Consider the following 22,122-nt stretch of genomic DNA (forward strand, 5'->3'; position numbering starts at 1 on the left):
CCAAATCTAAAGCTGGCTCATATAAAAATAAAAACTTGAGAAATAAAAATAGAAAAAAAAAGGTTAAACGGTTTTATGTTAAGAAACAATAATGATGCAGATAATGTGATTATAAATACTAATAAGTACCAACCACAAAAAAAACTACATTGTAATTTAAGGAATTACGAACGAGAGTCTATTAGAAGCCCGAAGTCGAAGACAGGGCTTTAATGAGTAGAGATTCATAATTCCGCCCGTTTTTTTTTTTTCGTTACTTTTGTAAGTAAAATTGTATATTTTTAAAATACAAGAAATATTATTTTTTTGAAATTGCCGATTTTGATGGCGCAGCTCGGGGGCAGCGCCGACCGGTAGCCAGCTCCAAAATAACAAGTTGCCTACTGAGAATGGTGCATCAAAACATAGCGATATGAGCGGTTCATCATTATCATCATGACATATAGGCCTCCCCCCCATAGACCTCCAGTTGCCTCGATTGGAAGCGGTTTTGCATCACCGTGAATCCGCGACTTTAACCAGGTCACACGTCCAATCCTCGTTGGTAGACGTCCTACTCTGCACTTGCCGATCCTCGGTCTCCACTCGAGAACCTTTCGGCCCCAGCAATATCTGTTCTCCGTGCTACGAGCCAGTATAATTCGCATGCCTATGTCAGCGACCTTGTTCGTCTACTTCTCGTCATTTCTGATTCGATCCCGTAGGTAGAGAAACCCCAAGCAATCCCCATAGCTCTGGGTATGCTCTCTCCATAGCTCGCTGAGCAACTCTGAGCCTATTAATAAGGCCTATAGTGAAGTGAAGTGCCACGTCTCGGATCCATATGTCATCACTGGCAAAACTCATACTGGTTTCATCTTAAGGCACTAAGGAGTTTTAGATATGAAGCGGTTGACTAGAGATAATAGAAATTCGCCGTAGTAGGTACATAGACATTATTATATCTTAGCAATAAAACCGTTTAACTTATATTTTTGTAATGTTAAACTGTGCGGCATAAGAGTTTACATCCATTAAAGTTCTTGGACACATAAGTGTGTGGTTGCGTTTGCGAGAAACTATGGATCATTTCCTACAATATCTACGCACTAGCCAACTAAAGAGTAAATTACAATACAGGAATATAAAATAATTATCTCCTACAGTCAACGGGCTGTTATGAAGTAAATCCTGACACATTGCACACCAATATTCTGAATATTGACATTGTCATTCATATGAAGAAACACTATTTATACTAGTTGCGTGTGACAATAGTCAGCATAGCATCTTTCTTTACCCAACTGCGGCGAAGTCCAAAACGAGGATTATGTGTTGACCTGTATGTTCGATCCCAATGTCCGCCGTAACTACTCAATGGCTCAACCGAATTTGGTAAATAATATGTCATTATTATACCTCTTTATGGGGGGAGTCAGCGATTATACAGCGTGTATTTTTGATACTACTTCAAACTGTAACCAGACGAAGATTTAAGTGCTGCGAACCGATATCAAAACCAATTGTTAATTTTAAATTGTTACCAGAGCGTAATATATTTTTGATATATTTTCGAGCAGCAATGTAATGCATACAATAATTTGATACGAGAATGAAACGTTCTGTCAGCCGGTCACGTCAACAAGTGCGACGTTTTGAATAATAAAAACAAAGCAGTATCACGTAGTAGTGATATATTGCGTGGTAATTAATTTATATAAGGAAATAATAAGTCTTTTTTTTTACTGAAAAATAATAAAATGTGATCATTAGGGCCTTCACTAACTACCCTTAAAGTTTGAGGTTGTATCAAAAATACACGCTGTACATAACTATTAAAAAAATCACAACGACGCTGGCTTCATGTACTTTAGATTTGCGAACTGAAATATATTCCAAAATAGGTCAGAATGTCACCGACAGTGCTGGTATTGTAAATGCTTCAGCTTTATATCAGATTAGCAACCGCAATGACACACACTATCCCTGGTGTTGTCTTTTTGTAATAACATTGTTGTGTCGTGTTGTTGTGAATAAATGTATTTCCTTTCTTTATTTTTTTATATCTTCTAGATACATATCTTATTAGTCAAAATCTACATATTTTATTAGTCTAATTGTGCAAAGTGTCATGATTTATTTCTTAATGACCGTTGATTAGTGCCTTAAATATATTTCTAGACATTTTAGTAGGTCTGTAACAATTAGCACCACTTCATAGAACCATAAATCTAATTATTATATAACAAGATACTTAAAAATCACATTAGGTCTAGGCTTATTTAAAATCTAGCTTACATCCGCCTATTCACTTGCGTTCCACAGTACTTAATTTCTGTTTCTTCCTTTCTTTTTCCAGAGATGTGCGAGGACGCGATGCAAGGAATTTATTTATCATGAACCAATAGAATCGCTTCATTTACCTATCTTCGCTCAGCGCAGCTCTAGTGGAAACAGCCGCGGAGCGAGGATAGGTAAACGAAGCGTTTCTATTGGTTCATGTCATGACAAAAACATTCCTTGCACATTTCTGGCGGCAACGCAGCCGATTACTTTTCGACCCTTATCTATGTCTGCGTAAAAAAAAATGATTGGATGCTTCGTTGCTCCATGAAAGGACAAACAAACATTCACGTTTTCGCATATTTATAAGTATTTAGGATAACGATGATTCAATCATCAATTACAAAACTGGCTAGATAATAATGTCTTTATTATTTCTTTGTTCTGGAATACTTAAAAATACAATATTTCTTTCCCGAACACAGCCGGTGGTACAACACTCTTATGTAATAGCCTCCATCAGTATCTAAGAGTGGCAAATAATGAGGTTTTGGAGTTATTAGGGAATATTTTCTACAGAAAAAACTAAATTTAAGTTTAGCATCGCGTTACTGCCGTGGATACAAATATTTCGTTATTACAACACGGCAGTAACCTTACTAGATGCGATTCATTTTATAATTTTATAATTTGCGTATTATAAATTCTAACCCTAATTCTATTCTTGTTGAGCTTCAGCTATCTTAACATTTTGTTATTACAGTCGAGTTCATAAACTTGTGTGCCAAAATTTGATCAAAATATCTGAACACGCATCTATGCCGCTAAGAATAGAGTCGTGTTTAAATTTTTGCTCACAAGTTTATGAACTCGACTGTACCTGTCACTTACTTTTGCCTTTGCCAACCAGAAACGAAAACATTATTTAGTTATAATCGGCATCGGGTGCATGTGTTTGCTCGATTCTAACCAAATTTTTATTTTTGAGTTTTTGTGTAATTGCTTTTGGTTGTTTTTAACATACATGCCTTTATACGTGTTGCGAAAATAGTGTAAATATTTGGTACCTCATAGGTATCGTGGACATCATAAGACGAAGAAGTCAGGTACAAAAAATCATACTATCTACATTTACTTATCTTATTTTGTGTTTAAATTTTAATCTGTAATTTAGAGATAGTTAAATCTGTTCTGTCTATTTTACATTGACAGTAATAGAGAGGTATTATTATAAAAGACAAATTATAAGATAATCTACATGAGTCATTATAACATTACAGCTTGAAACCCACTGACAGCGGTACCGGTTGTAATATTAGAGCTAACAAGAAAGAGGCCACACAGTGTACCGTACGGACGTACGTAGTACGGGAAATAAGCGAAGCGCGGTATTCTGTGTGGCCTCTTTCATGTTATCTCGAATATTATAACTGGTACCGCTTTCGCGCCGTGCCGCATCGCTCCTCCACAGTGTCCACAGTCTTTTGTCAGTGGGTTTCAAGCTTACTAGGAAAGCAAACCGATTTCTACCTGTTCGATTATCGTTTGAAAACCTGTTCGCATTCACTAATCAAAAAGTCGAATATCGATTCAACTTAAAAATAGAACAACCTTATTTTAATTAAACTTTGAATGGCACATCTTAAAACTAACAACTTAAAACGAAATGTAGTTGATTGATATGATAATAGACGTTAAAACTACTAATTTATTCGTCAAACAAAAATGTTATTTCTTTATAATTCCGAGCAGATCTTAATCAAATGGGAGCTTAATCGACAGCATAAAACCGAACCGACTACGGCGAAAGCCCTGTCACTATGCTGGGTGAAACCGAACAAAGCAGACGGAATACCATACTATTCTAAGAACAAGCAGTTCTCAGCTTAACTACAGAGGCGTATTTACCTATAGTGCAGGACGTGCGTTGCACACGGGCGCAGCGGTGTTAGGGGCGCCGTCCGCGGCACTGGACCTATTCCATTTTGACCACGCGCTTCCTAGATGGCGCTAAAGTTATAAAAGACGCCTCTGCTTAGCTACATTATATCAGCCCGAAAACATCCATTGCTATAAACGCGTTTCTCAAAGTTCTCCTCGAAGATTGGCTTTGAACTCCCCGCAGATACTTTGCTTGTCGCGACCAGACTATAAGAAACCATCATGTATGACGGCTACGTTGCTTTTCGGTACGTGGTTCCCCATAGAATTAGAAGTTTTTTTTGTTCAATAATGATTTACTTACGACTACAAAATGATATAATTTCAAATTTTCGTGATACTTCGCTTCGTTTCACCCATTACAGTCAGCAGCAGAAGTGGATGAGGAGTTACGTTGCTTATTACCTTGGCAGGAGAGTCGTGTGTACATAATTTTGAGCACCACAACTGCTCATCTACATCCGCTGCCGACTGTAAATGACATTCCTTAGACGCTAATGAATATGACATGACACCTATGCCTAAATCAGTCTTAGGAACAACGTCTGTAGATTGCGAACAATCTGCCCGCCGTAATAGGATAAAATGCATTTACAAAAAGAACAACTTGTCCGAAAGCGCTTCGGACGGTTGTTGATGGATATTCTGGCCCACGAGGTATGCCAGTTTGTGGGCGTACTGGCATGGGGCGGGTACGCGGACTGTGCCAGGCCAGTTGTAGTACAAATGGCACATCTTGTACGTCAATCTTTGGCATTGGTCCGGCGTCATTCCGCTGTCGTCGTGGACGACAACGTAATGTGTCGGCGTCACCGTTCCCTGGTTCACTTTCTGAGACACGATGAGGAAGTCGTACCTGTATAGTTCAATATAGTTAAGGTTTAATAGGAAAACAATTATTATTTACAAGTAGTACTTCATGATTCTATAATTTCCTAGTGAGACTGAAGGTGAATAAATAGACAATATAAAAACAAAATTAATTTTGTCTTTGTTCTCTAATCTGAGAATCTGAAGAAGTCCTAAAGCAACCCCGGATAGTATCAGTCTTTTTATTGGGTTTTGAAATATATAATCTTATATAATACAAATTAACATCGGCCGGGACTCTCTGCATCATGTTATTTTTTATTTCCGTTAACTTTAAGAGAGCGTCAACAGATCAAAGTTTTTATAATTTGACCTTTAACAATGACTATGAAGTTATCACATGTATGAAAAAAATGCAAAGTTAATTACAAAATTACGTCTGAAGTAAACGGTATTCAAGAAAAACACGGTATACAAGTGTTCTCACCAATCCCTTCGCGTGACCGTGTGATCCAGCACAGTTCCAGGGTGCGGGTTCTCGAAGCCCGACGACGCCCGCATGAATATCCTCGTGTTAATCCGCTTCTGCACGACGACATAAGTCAGCGTCGGCTTGTAAGTCTCGTTCACAATCGAGAAGCAGATCTTCATCTGCGGGATTTCGTAGTCCTGTACGACCTTCAGTTGTCCGTCGCCGACACCGTCCCTGTTTAGAAACATTCGTATAGTTAGTACCACGAGAGTTGCAGTGAATGATTACACACACAGCTACTAAAATAAAAGATTGCACGAAAGGAGAATGAAATGAATGTGTGTGCGCGTGTGTGTGTGTGTGTGTGTGTGTGTGTGTGTGTGTGTGTGTGTGTGTGTGTGTGTGTGTGTGTGTGTGCGCGTGCGTGCGTGTGTGTGTGTGTGCGCGTGTGCGTGTGCGTGCGTGTGTGTGCGTGTGCGTGCGCGTGTGCGTGTGCGTGCGCGTGTGCGTGTGCGTGCGCGTGCGCGTGTGCGTGCGTGTGCGTGCGCGTGCGCGTGCGCGTGTGCGTGTGCGTGCGCGTGCGCGTGTGCGTGCGTGTGTGTGCGCGCGTGTGTGTGCGCGCGTGTGTGCGTGCGCGCGTGTGCGTGCGTGCGTGCGTGCGTGCGTGCGTGCGTGCATACACGACATGTTCTTGTGTGCGTAGCCTCAGCTCAGGTGGCACTACCTATAAGTAAGTGTAAAAAGCCAGTTAAGGAGTCGATATTGCGGACCGATAGTTCCGTACGTGCGCGCACTATGGGGAGACATCTTGAAAAAGTCATTCTTGACAGAGTTTCTACTGTAAGTGGTTGCCCTAATAAGAAACCAGATTGTCTATCTGTCTTAGAGATCACGATCGTTCTCACTACTTCTTTCTGTCAAACGGTATGGGATGCGGGGTAAAAAGAGATAGTGAATGAGCGCACCAGAGCGTAAGACAATACGGGCACAGCTCTCCTAGTTAAATGTCCCACCTACTGCCATTTTAAAAGTTATTATTTAGTTTCACCTGTCCTGATATTTGCCTGTAATCAAATTTTACAAATTGAATTTGACCCACTTCCAGTAGTCGGATTAACTTCTTTGGCATATAAGTGTAAATCTGGTCACATCCAGGCGGTCCAGCCGGGATCGCCTCCGCAGGACGGAACTCCTCAACAGTTAATAGCATCAACTTGAAATTTGGAACGGAAATATAGTCTGGATGACAATGCAAGTACAGTTAACAAAAAGTACAGTCAGCAAAGAAGCTTGTATTAAAAATGAAATTTTTGATAAATAACTATTAAGCTGTGCAATTTAGTGAGCGATTACTTTAGGTCTTCAACAAATTTCCTCAGCTCTGGTTTGATCCCGCATAGATCCAAGCAAAGCTCTGTCCACTTGTGACATGGAGATTTATGACTTTATGAGGGATGTCTTAGTTCCATATTATGTCATCACTGACAGCACCAAACGGTGGCTAAACACTTACCTGAACATGATGATCTTGTCCGGGAACGTCCCGTTGACCCGCAGATAGTGCTTCAGTGCATCCACCAGGCAGGACTTTAGCCCGTCGACGATCTCTTGGCCCCGTTCTTGGAACACCGCTTTCGAGTACCAGTGGGTCATAGCCTGATTGTATGAGGCTATGAAAGCTGAACGACAAAAGATAGTTGAAAATAAAAGTTAACTTATTAAAGTGACTCATTCCTATTACAAAGTAGGGAGACGGAGAAGTTCCGTTTTTCCGTATATGGTCTGTCCCAGAATTCGAGATACTAAAATGACAGTCTGAAATGTCAAACGTAAAAATAATGTGGCCAGCATAAAAGGAACAGTGCTGCTCCGTGATTTCGGTTTCGTAAATAACCGATAAAATGTTTATTTTACGATAGCAAAAATAACATTAAGCATTCAATATTCTACTTTCCATTTTACTTTATCATACGATAAAGTGATTAAATCTAAGCACAGGTAAAAATACAGTGTTCATCACTTAGTGCCAACGTAAAAAATAATACAGATGCTACTACAAAACTAGAAAAACGAAGTTCGTATGGCACCGTCCCTTTCACTCGCGTATTGAATGAGATAAGCGTCAGCGGGACGGCAACATACGAAGTTCGAGTTTTGCATTTCGTAGTCAGGGCCAGCACGGCTACTACGAAATTCGAAAATCGAAGTTCGTGTCGTTCCGTCCTTCTGACACTACTATTTAATTTAATACGTAAGTGAGAGGGATGTTACGGTACGAACTTTGATTTTCGAATTCCGGAGTAGGCCCTCAGATATCACACAACGTCATTGTTCATGTTTTTCGTATTCAAGTGGTATTCAACCGATTTTCGTTACTTTACTCGTATTGTCATCGGATGTGATCAGTGCGTTTTCTCGTGTTTTTATTTTGATTTTCATATCATAGAATAATATATCAAATATTAATTATTCTCATATTATTTAGTTAATGTAAAACTTACTTAGAATGAAATTGAAACTTAAACATCAACATCTATAAAAAGTCGAAATATCTCGAAAACGGTCGCATTTTTATTAGACCTATTTTACCTTTTCTAGAATGTCCTAAGTGCCCTACATTTTAGTACATCACGGATCCGTTCATATCTTAATATTTTACGACATAGATACATAGGTACCTATAAAATCTTTCGGTAGTAACCGGTTGCGGCACATCACTATTTATGAGACGCAAAAAACAGGTAACACATGAAACGTCATTTTAGTATCTCGAATTCTGGGACAGACCATAAGTAGGGGGAGGTTGGGTATTTAAACGATCAAAATGATCTTGCAAACTGTATAGGTCGAATATATACCAGGTTATCAATTCGTTTTTTTTTGTTACCTACCTATACTAAAATAACTTCGTTTCTCGTAAGTTAGGTTCCACCAGAAATGTGTCAGGATGTGTTGCGAGGATGAAAAACACCTTCATGATCCAATAGAAATGCTTCATTTACCGATCCTCGCACAGCACAGCTCTAGTGGAAACAGCTGAACGGAGCGAGAATAGGTATGTAAATGAAGCGTTTCCATTGGTTCAATTCCTCTTAACACATCCTTGCACATCTCTGGTGTAAACGCAGCCTTAGCGGCAGCTTAACTTAAGTCATGTTACGTATATAAACATGGGTACTCACCGCACACGCTCCGCTTCTTTCTTCCAGCATCATGGTAAGTATCGATGCCGACAACCATGGCGGTCTTGAACGGGATGGAGATATTCCACAGAGTACCGCCCAGCTTGCAATTTATTTGCAGCAATATCTTCTGCGTCACCGAACGCACTTTCTGCGCGTTCATCACAGTACGCGCGTTTATTACCTGCAAACGGATTTAAGAATGAGCGCAAAATTGTAGCGAAAGTCTGTATCAATCAAACAAAAGTTCATAACGCTGTTTCGTAGAAAAATAGTGGTTGCAGACAATTTCTAAATTACATTCAGAACACGGCAATACATGCGTGCATAATATGACTTAGGGTAATTTTGCTTCATTCATTTTGGTGTATTTAGTTCATTGATACCTACCTACGCCACAGAATAAGTAATAGTACAAGCACAGAAGGTTCTCTCTTTTGATGTTGACGAAACCCGCCATTTCATATGCCTACATAATTTTTATTAGCAAAATCACCGCGCACCACCAAACAACATTGAACTCTAGTGCTGCGCGCGAAGGTCGTTATTATTCTGCACCTATGTTTTGGTTTAGGATAGGGTTGTGAATCAATAAAAAAATAGTACTCACATATAACTTAAGAGTAAATTCGGACAAATAGCTTAGTTTTCTAGCATTTTGAAATTGACGTGCCTACATACTACTAAGAAAATTGATAATTGTACAAGGTCGCGTGCCGAATGCGTCGTCGGCTGCCTCAAAGGTTTTGTACACCCCCGCAGTGGCAATGGCGAATTACCTATCTGTTCTTTTGTCGCACTCGCACATAATATGGTTTCGAACAGAATTAGGTTAGTTAGTGTAATGTTATAACGTGCATGCCGGGCGGTGCTCATAGCCCTCGTGAGTTAACCCACGCCGGCGTGGGGTGTTTTGATACTTACAGAATCATACCTATATCGCGGAGTGCGCCGCGCCTGCCTACGCAAAGTAACGCCTGATTCAATAAATTACTAAAGTTAAAAATGTAGTTATGTTAAGAACTTGTGATGTATAGATGTCATTAAATTATTTTGTAAATCTGTTTAAAAAAATACTTGTCGAGTTTCTTGCCGGATTCTTTTCGACAGAGGTTCTTCCGAACCGGTGGTAGATTTTTTTGGGAACTATATTTTCTGTCACTTAAATTTAGATTTGTCACTAAACTGCGATACCCTAATTATTATATCGATCCCTAAGAAATATAATGGTCATCAAATTAATCAAATCTGTCTCTTAGTATGAGTCATCAGATTAATGTAAACCTGTATCCTAAATTATAGTTTGATCATCAGAATTCGATCACCAAAATAATAGATCAGTTCCTTATGATGCTTCTACTTATTCTACTTAGGCAGGTCTGGTTACGTATGACGACGAGCGAAGCGAGGAAGAGTGTTAGGTAGAACTGCGACCCTCAGTGCGCAAGCCGAGCGAGCGAAGCGAGCGTGCCGCGGCAGCGGCCGGCGAAGTGCCAGAATTGAACATTTTTTGCTAATAGTTGTATGATGAATATAAATGTTTGTTGTAAGTACTTGAGTCTTGGATGTTTGTATGTATTTAAGTATATATTAATGTATGTCTACCCGTTGTTTAGCACCCATAGAACGAACTTTGCTCAGTTTGGGGCTGGGTCAATTGGTGTAATTTGTGAGATTTTATTATTATTATTTCATTTATATCAGATTTTATTATTATATCATTATCGTCAAATTTCAGTTTAATTATTTGATGATCAATATTATTTCCGAGTAAGTTTTAAATAATATTTAGGTAACCGTTTTAATATTATTTGGAGATTCAATTTAGGTGACAGATCTACTATTTTAGAAACAAATCTTATTTATTAGGTCACCGAAAACGCATAAATTAGGTGAGCAATAAAATCATACCCGTTTTTTTTTACATTTATAATGTCATAAAATCTTGCTTGCTATAGCCTAAATTGAATAAAATATTTTGACTTTGACTTTGAAAGAAATACCTGCGACGGCACAGGATTTTCAGCACAGCATATCTTCTTGATGGCAGCGTAGCGGTCGTCGCGCGACGTCGGGCACATGCACACGACCAGCTGCGTGTTGGACGTGATGGATTTCTTGAGGGCCTGCACGTATGCGTCCGTACGGTCGTTCTGAAGCATCACCATTTGTGGCTCCTGCACCATCACGCCCATGGGGCCGCAACAGCGTTTCAATGTTGAGAGGAAATCCTAGGAAAATATTGCAGTTGTTAAAGAAATTGAAGAGCAATAGTAGATTGATAACCAAGGGTGGAAAGTGACCCATCTCACCTGAGATATTTCCAATAGTTCGAGGGGAAATGGGTAATTTCACCCGAGTTAGACACTCTACTTTTCATTTCGACTGTGAGGAATGTAAAACAGTACAAAAAAAGAGAATATCATTAAATTAAATTTTAGTATTCAGTAAATTGAATTTACTTATACCCAACCTCCAACGGCACCTTTTCGACCTGGCCACTTGCCTCGGCCGAGTTTAAAAAAAAATCGAGTTGGTCACGAACAAGGAGTTTATATACCTACAAAACTGGAGGTTGAACGCCGAACGAAGAAGGTTGACCTTTATTACTTATTTATATATTCCATCCCTTTCTTTCACATTTTACGAATGACATCCATCTCTTTCTTAACCTAACTAAAGAAAGAGATGGAATATGTTCGTGACGTAACTATAGATCAAATTTCTTGTTTTGTATATAAGCTTCTTGGTCACGACGAACGTGCATCTAGATGGCCATGCCGAAACGTGAAAAAAAAGTGTCATTAAAGTAAATCAACTATCTTCGACTCCGGGGCTAATCGAAAAATTAAAAAAAAAATACTTTCCACCCTAGAGATGAAAACGCAATTTTCCACCCGACTATCGACACCCATGAAAATTAAACTTTCCGAACAGGAGAGATGAAAAAGTTATTGAATCATTATTTATTTACTAGCTTTAACCCTCGGCTTCGTCCGCATTAAAGTTAGCCCGTCTTAACTGAAATGTTGTAAATTCCCATTGTTTTTTTTTTTTAATTTACAGTTATTTATTATGTTTAACTCCTTCACTTTTTACAAGCCTTCATTTAACTTGCCGTGAGTATTAATCTTGGAACACGAATTTAACCTACTTCCAGTGATTGTCAGATTGACATGAAACTTAGAATACATAACAGTAGAATAGAATAACAGTGCAAGTCAACAAACAAAATGTTTACAAAATGTTTTTGTGCCAAAAAACTTATTTAATTTACCGTTGTTGCAAGCCATATATTAAACCAAAGAGTTTGTATGTCTAACCACTTCACTTTTCTCTAAATAAACTTTCCATTCACTTACCTTCGTAACCTGCTCGTCTCTCTTCGTATATATGATCGTCCATCTAATAATATCCACAGCTTGCATCACCGCATTCCTGGTCACATCACCATTCCAGTCGGCATTGGGCTTCCCTACTACCGTAGCGTTCTTGCCAAAGTACAGGGTCTCCGGCGGCAGGGTGCGGGCCACGAGGTTGACAGTCTCTGGAGCTATGCTAAGTCCCCAGCCTTTTAGGCGATCGCGAGCGCTCTCGTTTTCTAGAACGTTCTGGATGTACTATAAAATAAAAAAGCATGGTATTGAACTTTTAACAATTGCAAGTATTGTTTAGAGAAATACGCATGAACACCTTATATTAAATGTTTCTTCAGTTATAAACCTTTTAACCGCCAATACGTTTACATTCGTACGTGCCCGTATCGCCGACATTTTGCCTTAATTATACGACTAACTATAACTACGGCGGTCAAAAGGTTAAGACGCTGCAGTAGGTATGTCCGGCTAACCGTTCAAACAAAAGTCAAGCAACACTGCAGTGCAAGCAAAATACTGTCTGTCTATTAAGTCTTCACGCTTAAACCGCTGAACCAATTTTTTCCCGCAGGATCGCGATACTTAAACAAATTCTTGAGAGAGGAAGTCGTAGGCGAAAGCTAATTATATAATTGTATAGGTATGAGACTGTTTGTTCGTAGCGCTTTCACGCTTTGAGTACTCAACCGATCATGAAGAAATTGGCATGGACATTTATTATTTTTATTTTATTGTAGCGGGCTATGGCGTGCATTGAGGAGGCGCAGTGTAGGCAGCGCCTTTTTGTGGTCTTACCGTAGGTAGGAGGTGATGGAAGGCTGTGTATACTGAGTCATGTAAAAAAAATGAATATAATAACTGATGACAGTCTCATTCCTAGTCTCATCGCGGTTAGTGTAGTAGCGCGTTTGACTCTCAATTGTTACCTTCTTGAAGGCAGCGTGCCGCTGGTTAGGAGTGATCCTGGTGTACGTCGCGACGTCTTTCATGAGCCTGAAATTCGTCCGCTGGCTCTCAGACAAGCCGGTTAGCTGACACAACTCTGGCACGATGCAGATCATGAACTCTGTAGGAGCCTCGCAGCCAGGCATGCGTTTTGTTTCCCTGTATCAGAAAGTTTTGTGTTGATCAACGTTTTCTTGTACCTCGTTGCCATGGCGACGTCCCCTAAAAATCCCCTGTTTAAAATTCATGCAGAGTATATTTTTGTCGTAGATACAAGGCCATTATTTTTTTGGATTCCCAAGCACATTAGTAGCATTATTATAACATTTCTTAAGAAACTCTTACTGTTGTCTGTTGGACAACGGGACAGAATAACAAAAAAAGAAAAAGTTGATTGACCTTTGGTTCGTAATTGATACTAAGCTGATTTTTAACTAACACTTAATAATTGGAGAAAACAATAAAATGGTTAAAAAGGTACAATTGAAGTTACACTAAACTAACCTAAAAATAAACCCCCTTCGGAGTGTGCATACTTGTTCACATTTACTATGCTTGTATGCGATTTAAATATTTTTCAATTTGAATTAATAGCAGGTGAAGCGAAAAAATGGAGATATCTTTATGTAAGCAAAAACACATGATTCTTATTCTTCTTAATGTTACCACGTTCTGTGTATTCAGAAAAAAGCCGTTGCTGATACCATGTAGGCATGGTCGCGTCGTAAAGGACGAGTATTAGTTAATTTCTCACCTGGATATTAACATTGGCTGGTTCCAATCCAAAATGTCGATCCCGTACGACTTTTTATAATAATCGATATATGAAATTTTTATTAATTCTCCATTCTCCTTCTTCTCGAATGTAGATTTCGGGGTCATCGTGTCGTCTATACTGTCCACTCTGAAAACAAACATAATTGTATGTAAACATAATTGTATGGTGTTGTATTGTATTGTATTGTTGTTGTAATTGTATTGTGATATGTATGTGATGTATGCAATCACATACATTTTTAAAATTAAGCATTCGCAGTGTGTATGAAAATTAAGTTCAGTTACCAGCACCATACACAGCACACACATATGACACAACAAACGCGCATAAATATTTGATAAGACTCTATTTCTAGGGTCAGTAGGACGTATCAGATATTTTTGCACGCTCCGCTGTGGCAGATACTAATGCAGAAACTGTTCATATGCGAATATCGTAAACCAAACTATTTACGAACCCGTTTTGCAGTTCTCTCTCGCTTGGTTAACTATCACCTATTAAAGTGGCTGTACATTTTTTTCGTGAATAAAATCTATTATACCAAATCAATCCAGGTTTAACTTTTAATTTAATTTTGCTCATAGTCTATTAAAATGTCTAAAAAGAAAGTTCATATTTGAATTTGAAAAGGCAATGGGCGGATATTCTATTCAAAATTATCATCGTCTCTGTCTTTATACGTCAGTCTCACAGCAGAGTACAGGCGTCCTTTCTGAATGAGAGGACTTGGGTCGTAGGTTCTACAACATTTCTTCGCAGGCCTGTGCAAACTGACAATGTTTTTCTTCAATAAAGCTCATGGGAAATTGTAAATATAATTTCACACATGAGTGCCGAAAAACTTAAGTTGCAAGCAAAGACTCGAACTCAAGACCCTATTGCTTGACAGGCCGTACGTGAAACCACTAGGTTACCATGACTTGCGACATTCAAAATACGCGACTTTTGCTACATTTGAGTGTTGGATGTATTGAGTGTTGGTGTGAGACCCTAACGGCCCAGATCAGCACCCCATTGCACATTACTGTCAATAGACAGTAATGTGCAATGGGGATGCGCTGATAGGGACATTTCCCTATGGCCCCATTACTTCCAATCTTCGCCTACCGATTGGTAGAATGCAATGTCATACAACAGCATAGAAACATACCGAAACAACTTTTTGTTGTAAGTGGTCATGACAGAGCATCCAACGAGCAGCTCCGTCATAGCCTGCTTCCATTTGGCGCCTTGTGTTTGGACAGTTTCCTTTATAAATTCGAGAACTGATTGTGTACGGAGCACGCGGCTGGTCGAGTCCAAAGTCAACATTAGACCGCCTTCGTATTCGTCTACCGCTGTGACGTACCTGCAATTAAGTATGAATGCCAATAAGAATTAGACAATAGGCCTTTCTGATTGGTAAATGTCTGCAGTTGTGATCAAATTGGTTGACTGTACTGGGCGATTCTGAATCTCCACATTTATAGAAGTGTAAACTTGTAGATGGAACATACCCTGGCCACACTTCAAGCTTGTGCTGCGGTATCTGCACGGCTGCGTGTTCATTGAAGTGCTGCCGTCCAAAGCGAACTAATTGCAAATCCTTCATTATTTGCTTGAACAGCACGTTATAGAGGTGTATCATTTCGCTGAGTCGGCGCGTACGGCGGAATATTATCTGGAATTAGGAAAGCCAAAATTTGGCTATTTATTTGATAATACTTAACGATCCAATGCACTGGCAAAAGATCGACTTGAAATCGTAATAAGATGAAATGTAACAAATAACCACCAAATCTATAATGACAATAATACGGTGTTTGACAACCTTAGAGCAACGCGCGCTTTCTACGGAAGGGAGTAGCCATTCGCCGCGTTCCCCTCTGTCACAGTACGAGCCCAACTGGGCATACGAATTTTATAAAACAAGGCGCGCTCGGATTTCAAACTAGACCGAATCGAGCCGCGCGAGTGAACGCTGCAGTGCTAAAAATGCCGAATTGTTCAGTTTTCTGCTGTAAAAAGAGATCTCGGATATCAAGCTTGCAAAAAGATGGTGTTACATTTCACATGTAAGTAAATTGTTATCGTATTATTGCTATTTAATTACATTTAGGGGCTGTTTTACCATCCATTGATTAGTGTTAACTGGCGGTTAGGTGTGATGCCGTCTCTATTTGTTTTCTCCGAATAGACGGAGACGGCATCACATTTAATCGTCGGTTAACGCTAATCAATGGTTGGTGAAACAGCCCCTTAAACAACAAAGTCGTATCTACATTTTATCAGAAATTATTGTCGGATTCGTTTACCAACATCGAGTCCGCTAATCCGTAGAAATTTCGGATCGGTCAAGTCTCAAGCGATAAATCCGACTTTTCGCCGAATGAACAACTTAGTGATGTTACTGTCAATGTGTGAGTTTGGAGTCATCTGTACACGAATTATTAGTGTATTGTTGGATTATTTATGTGTTAACGTCGTCATTACAGTCAGTTGGCAGTTTTGTTTTTGCATGTAAGTATGCGGAACTGCACTTGTGTGCACATTTCCCCCCGCAACAAACGCCAGAACTATTTTAAAGGTAATCTACCGCTAAGGCTACTCCCTTCCGGTAGGAAGCCCGCGTTGCTATAAGTTGACATGAATTTGGCATATCCTTTATATTATTATAAAAATATAGATACACAGACAATGTTTGGCGAAGAGAAAAATTAATTCGGTTGAAAATTGAATTTATAGCGATTTTATTAGCGACTAAAGCACTTTTCTCTATGCATCAAGTATGGCGCTACTTGCGTGTGACGTCACATGCAAGTAAGTCTTTCTCTGTCTTATCTTAAAATTCAAACCTTTATAACTGTTATATTTAAAGATATCTGAAAAATTGTTTTTCTGTTCGATTACATGCATTGACAAGTTTTAATTTATAAAGTAATTAAAAAAATAGTCAAATACCGTATTAGGTGATTTTTTCTCGTCAAAGATCTTATTTTTGATGGATTAGTATAGATGAAAGTTGCGTCAAGGCGCTAAGCGCCTAAATTAAGCAGCTTAGGAGCTCCGCGAAGAGGAGCTTAGTCAATTTATCTCATACGCGTTAGAAACTTTAGTAAACTAAATATTTTTACCAACAAATTTTGCTTAGCGGGGAAGTAAGGTAAAAGTATTTAGTTCGTAGATATATATAGACCACAGCAGAGTAACGCTTGAATCAATTAATTACTTGGAAGTGTTTGTGGTCATTAGTCTAATTAACAATAATATTTCAGACAAATTGATGACTATTCCACTCTATTGTTTTGGTATATGCCCAATTAAGCGAATAGACTACTGAGACAATAAATTAATACTTAAAAGTGTCCAACTTACGGTAATATTGACTTTGGATTCGTCAAAAGGATTTGTCGAGACCAATTTGAGAGCTTCCGGCGGCAACATGTGTGGAACGTATAACGTAGTCCCGTCGAATGTTTTTTGTTTGAAGAACGCATTGTGTTCTAGAATATAATGAAAACATAAAAATGTATTGTCTAAAGTGCTAACGTTCGCGGTCGCATTCATCATCTCTTTCTACCCTCGTCTTATGTAGTGCGACAGAAGGATGTGGTGAAGACGATTGTAATTCCAAATGTATTAGACAACAAGGTCTCAGATGACGTGAAAGAACCTTAAATAACCTTATATATATAAAATTGGACTCATAATATTCTCTTATTTTATTTTCAAGATCGCACTTTGTGTGGCAGTAATTCACAGCCAAAATTGGCATATTATGTTATCAGTGTTCTACTGGGTTGGATGCAGAAGCAGTCACCGGCATGGATGACGTCATCATCATCGGCTGCCGTCATCATAACGTCCAGGCACAGTCCTCCTCTTAGAATGAGAGGACTTGGACTATAGTTACCACACGGGTAATATCGTATGTTAATGTAAACAACAAACCGTTAAGCAGCTTAAAACGGAGATGCTTATAGTCTTGGTCGGGGTCAAAGACGACCTCATATTCGAAAACGCTGTTCTCTTCGAAATTCAACCGTACGAAGTTTGCCGTGACGTCACACGGCGATCCGGTATTGCCCTTCATCACCACCGGGGGAGTCTCCTTTACTTCCCTCTAAAACACGAAAAAAATATTTTAATATTTAATTAATCATATTTGCTACCTGAACAGCTATATACAAATCTGGCCTTATGCTAGCTTGTTTCCCATGCACAAACATCTTACATAACCAGCACAGGTAGGGCCAAATTGGTCACACTATTAAGTACCTAGTAATCATCTATTCAATCTGTGTCAGCGCAGTAATCCCATTGGCTACCTCCCACAGCCTACCTAATGTACCTTTGAACACTCCAGGTGATCATGTAAGGTAAGCCTCATGGGTGCTCGCTCAGTTCCCTACACACAGGAAGTCGTATGTGAAAATGGTTTTGTCAAATATCGGCTCTGAGAGCCAACAATTGACCTAGCCAACAGGCCCTGAGCCCTGAAAACAAAATCATGCACCTGCTTAATCTATTGAGGTGGCTTTTTTTGTATCTGGATTTTAGCATAACTTGTAGACAGATGTAATATTTGTTGTAAAATAACACTTACGAAATATTTGTTCTTGCCTACAGAAGTGGCCTGTGTAGTAGCCACAGTACTAGCTACGGTACTCTCGGCCATTTTTTTAGTCAAGTCTGCCACGTCGCCCTGTCCGCTCTGTGCTACTGGCGGTTTGGGGGCGGCCGCTTGTGCAGCTTTTCTAGAAGATTAAAATATATATAGATTAATATACTGAGCGGCAAAAAATCTGGCCCTCAAATGTATTCAGAATCGGTAATTTTGTATGAAGGGTGGGCCAAATTTTTTGCCGCTGAGTATATATAAAATTCTCGTGTCGTGTCATATCGCAAAGTTACATATATATACTCATCATATATATGTAACTTTGCCAAAATATACTCAGCGGCACAAAATTTGGCCTTCTCTTCTCACAGAAAAGTACCTATTATACGACATACATTTATGGGCCAGATTTTTGGTCGCTCAGCATATTTTGTCACGCGTCTATTCAAGCATACTTTAAGGTGTCTAGCAGGGGGTTGCAACCCTACTACAAAGTGTCTGACAATTAAGGAAGTGATATCTTTTAGACAACCAGATGGCCTAGTGGTTAGAGAACTGACTACGAAGCTTAAGGTCCGGGGTTCGATTCCCATGTCGGAGCAGATATTTGTATGAAAAATACGAATGTTTGTTCTCGGGTCTTGGGTGTTTAATATGTATTTAAGAATGTATCTATCTATATAATTATATTTATCCGTTGCTTAGTACATAACACAGCTTTGCTAAGCTTAATTCGGACTAGGTCAATTGTGTGAATTGTCCCGTGATATTTATTATTATATAATATCATTCTAAACGAAATATACAAAAATTGAGTTTCGTAGTGTAACGAATTGGAGGTGAAATTTTAAGACGTTTAATACCTACGTGATATTTTTCAAATTTCTTAGTTGGGATTTCTTACATGTCTTGTGTTAGTACCATAAAAAACTTTCTTCCTTTATTTATACAATAACGATTTTGGCTATAACAAGCACTTATGAATGTAAAAAAACTACCACTAATTCGGAAAACCTCTGTTGAGAAGAATCCGGCAAGAATCCTACCCCACCAAACTCCATCAAACTTCCAGTCGTTATAGCGTAATAGAGTACCAAACGCACACACAATCTTTCGCGTTGGCAATATAAGTAGGGGATTATCTACTCACAGATTTTGCAAAAGCTGCAAGCCTCGGCCTACACCCCTCGGCACGGGAGCAGCGGCAGGGGGCGCGGACGGACTAACATCGGATGCAGGCGAGAATGAGGGTCCTGGAATTCAGACCATACACTTAATTGCATCTCTAGTCCAGGCGTGCCGTGTTCCTACACGGAACTATGTCACAATACAAATAGGTCACGTATATTATTTATTTGCCCACTAGCCTGTTGCCCCCGACTCCGTCCGAGTAGAATTCGTTTATCGCTATCCTGCGGGAACCATTAAATTTTCTGGGATAAAATTTTATTGAAATAGATCAGTTCAGCGGTTTATACATGATGAGGTAACAAACAAACAAAGACTTACAAACTTTCGCATTTATAATATTAGTGGAATTGACAATGTCTTAAGTGTTGTATTGTATTGTATTGTAATGTAATGTTTTGTTGTGTCTACATTACCTTCAAAGGATTTCTTTTGATTGAATACTTCCATGCTTTGCCTTGACGATTTTTTTTTTTTGCATTTGAAATAATATAAACAATGCTGACCAGACCACCTTTTTACTGAAAATTTGTTTAACCTTAACAATATCAATGAAATAGTACTTAAGTAACTATTAACTACTACTTATTTTGTAAAAACGTTAGAGGATATTTATTTGAAAAAGCTACTTCTAACCGTTATCTAACCAATTGCGGATCTAATGACAGTCAAGTAAATGATTTATGAAGATCTGATCATAGCAAACCCTTCCATCCAGTACTAGTCGATCAAGACTGATCAGGAAAGGGTGGTAATTACCCTTTTCACTGCACACACAACACAAGGAAATCGCTCTTTAACCGGTTAAACTGTATTCCTTCCCGAAAACCGTTCCCAAACATTAACCTGTTAGAGCAAATTTTTTACAAACAAAACCACAATTTTGATTCCGCTTTTAAAATGTGTCCATAACTAGTTTTAAAAATTAACCAGTTTCCAAGTTCTGCAAATTTCTGCAGTAATGAAACAAAATGTAATTAACAGCTAAACATATTATTACTAGCTTTTGCCCGCGGCTTCGCCCGAGTGGAATTCGGTTATCGCGCGCTGTTCATTTTTCGGGATAAAAAGCAGCCTGTCACTCTCTGGCCCATAAACTATCTCTATACCAAAAATCACGTCGATCCGTCGCTCCGTTTCGACGTGAAAGACGGACAAACATACACACAAACACACACACTTTCGCATTTATAATATTAGTATGGATTATTATTATAATTTGTAAGCAACTGGTAAGTGGCGAGTTATCGTTAATTGTGGCGTTCTAAGGTGGAGGGCTTTGTTCAGCAGTGCACATCTTCCGCCTGATTATGATGAGCTATATATAATAATAATAATAATACCTACTTAAATTCATTTATTTTTGGCAACTTGGCCTATACCTTACAGACTATACATATTATTGATTATAATTATTTAAAACTAGTTATATGTAAGTATACTTATATTTATACCTCCAGGTCTCAGTAGCTGTTGCTGCTTATGTGCAAGCAGCATCGCCGCGATGTGGCCTCTTCCGCCCACTGATGAGGGAGCCACTGTAGTAGCGCTGACCTAAAAGTGAAATAAATAACATGACCTATTTAGTACTACACTACGATTATTTCCACTTAGAGACTTGGGATGTCTTAGTTTAAATCGTAAAGGTTAATGACAAACAAATTATGACCAATTACTATTTGTTTTGTTTTTTACTATCAAGCTTTTTACAAAGCCGGATTAGACGTTGTCGCGGCCATGACCAAATCTTGATTTCAATCATTGTAAAATTGCCGATTGTCAAAGTGAAGAGTATCAAACCTACTGTACTAATGTGGCAGTATTTTGCGATAGTAGAATGGAGATTGCAATTTGTGTTATCGGGCATTTAATTCAATTTATGCATTCATGCACGAGTCTTTGTGAATGTAAACTACTGCAGCATTCAGGCATAAGCGTCTGTTCCAGACGAATTTTGGCGTATTGCCTGTGCGCAACGTCTTTGGTGGCTGACTAGCATGCATGAGCGACTGCAGGAGTGGCAAGAGAAGCCTGCAGATGTTGGTGCAGAACCATCTCGGAGTTGTTTCTGTCTCAGAAACTGCAGCATTGTTACATTCTAATGACAACAAACTTAATAAAAAATCCTTAGAACTATTAAAATACGTAGATCTGTTGTTAAATAAACACATTTTATAGTGAAGTTTTGTTTTCCTGTTTTTTACAAGATTTGTGCAGGGTCACTTATCTTATCGAAGGGCAATCTGTGAATTCCCGTGCAATGGCGGACTAAGACTTTGTGAGGCCTGGGGCGATTTTTAATTTTGCTCCCTCCACCACACATACACCATGTGAGTAAATGATCATGAAGCGACTAAGCGACATCCGTCACGCGAAAACTTTTTTCTTTCTATGCATGCTAATGCCAAACCAGGGCCCACCCTAGGCGTGGGCCCAGGGCGGACCGCCCCTGCCGCCCCCCTTAGTCATACTTTGAGTCTTTTTACAAGCTTTTATTCACCTAGCAATAAAGGCATGCATTGGGTCAATTTCATGGTAGGCAGCACTAGTTCGCGGCGCAGCAGTGC

At 39.1% G+C, this 22,122-nt stretch overlaps 1 protein-coding gene across 3 annotated transcripts in view; it reads right to left on the bottom strand.

Moving 5' to 3' along the window:
* The window catches only part of LOC141441112 (piwi-like protein Ago3), a 40,289-nt gene that overhangs the window by 15,801 nt on the left and 2,366 nt on the right, over nucleotides 1–22,122 (bottom strand). For 2 of the 3 annotated variants that reach the window (XM_074105779.1, XM_074105780.1), the window contains exons 4-18: nucleotides 21,010–21,109; nucleotides 19,518–19,620; nucleotides 18,353–18,503; nucleotides 17,698–17,869; nucleotides 17,122–17,249; nucleotides 15,264–15,427; nucleotides 14,918–15,115; nucleotides 13,744–13,893; nucleotides 12,971–13,148; nucleotides 12,030–12,287; nucleotides 10,671–10,898; nucleotides 8,668–8,851; nucleotides 6,999–7,164; nucleotides 5,501–5,719; nucleotides 3,257–5,059 (exon numbers count right to left, since the gene is read on the bottom strand). In XM_074105779.1, coding sequence (XP_073961880.1) covers nucleotides 4,795–5,059; nucleotides 5,501–5,719; nucleotides 6,999–7,164; nucleotides 8,668–8,851; nucleotides 10,671–10,898; nucleotides 12,030–12,287; nucleotides 12,971–13,148; nucleotides 13,744–13,893; nucleotides 14,918–15,115; nucleotides 15,264–15,427; nucleotides 17,122–17,249; nucleotides 17,698–17,869; nucleotides 18,353–18,503; nucleotides 19,518–19,620; nucleotides 21,010–21,109 — 2,664 coding nt within the window. In that variant the 3' untranslated portion in view covers nucleotides 3,257–4,794. Of the gene's footprint in view, nucleotides 1–3,256; nucleotides 5,060–5,500; nucleotides 5,720–6,998; nucleotides 7,165–8,667; nucleotides 8,852–10,670; nucleotides 10,899–12,029; nucleotides 12,288–12,970; nucleotides 13,149–13,743; nucleotides 13,894–14,917; nucleotides 15,116–15,263; nucleotides 15,428–17,121; nucleotides 17,250–17,697; nucleotides 17,870–18,352; nucleotides 18,504–19,517; nucleotides 19,621–21,009; nucleotides 21,110–22,122 lie in introns of those variants that run through there. The other variant, XM_074105781.1, reaches the window with a different exon arrangement.

This window comes from Choristoneura fumiferana, chromosome 23 (genome assembly GCF_025370935.1).
Source record: "Choristoneura fumiferana chromosome 23, NRCan_CFum_1, whole genome shotgun sequence".
NCBI classification, from domain to species: domain Eukaryota; kingdom Metazoa; phylum Arthropoda; class Insecta; order Lepidoptera; family Tortricidae; genus Choristoneura; species Choristoneura fumiferana.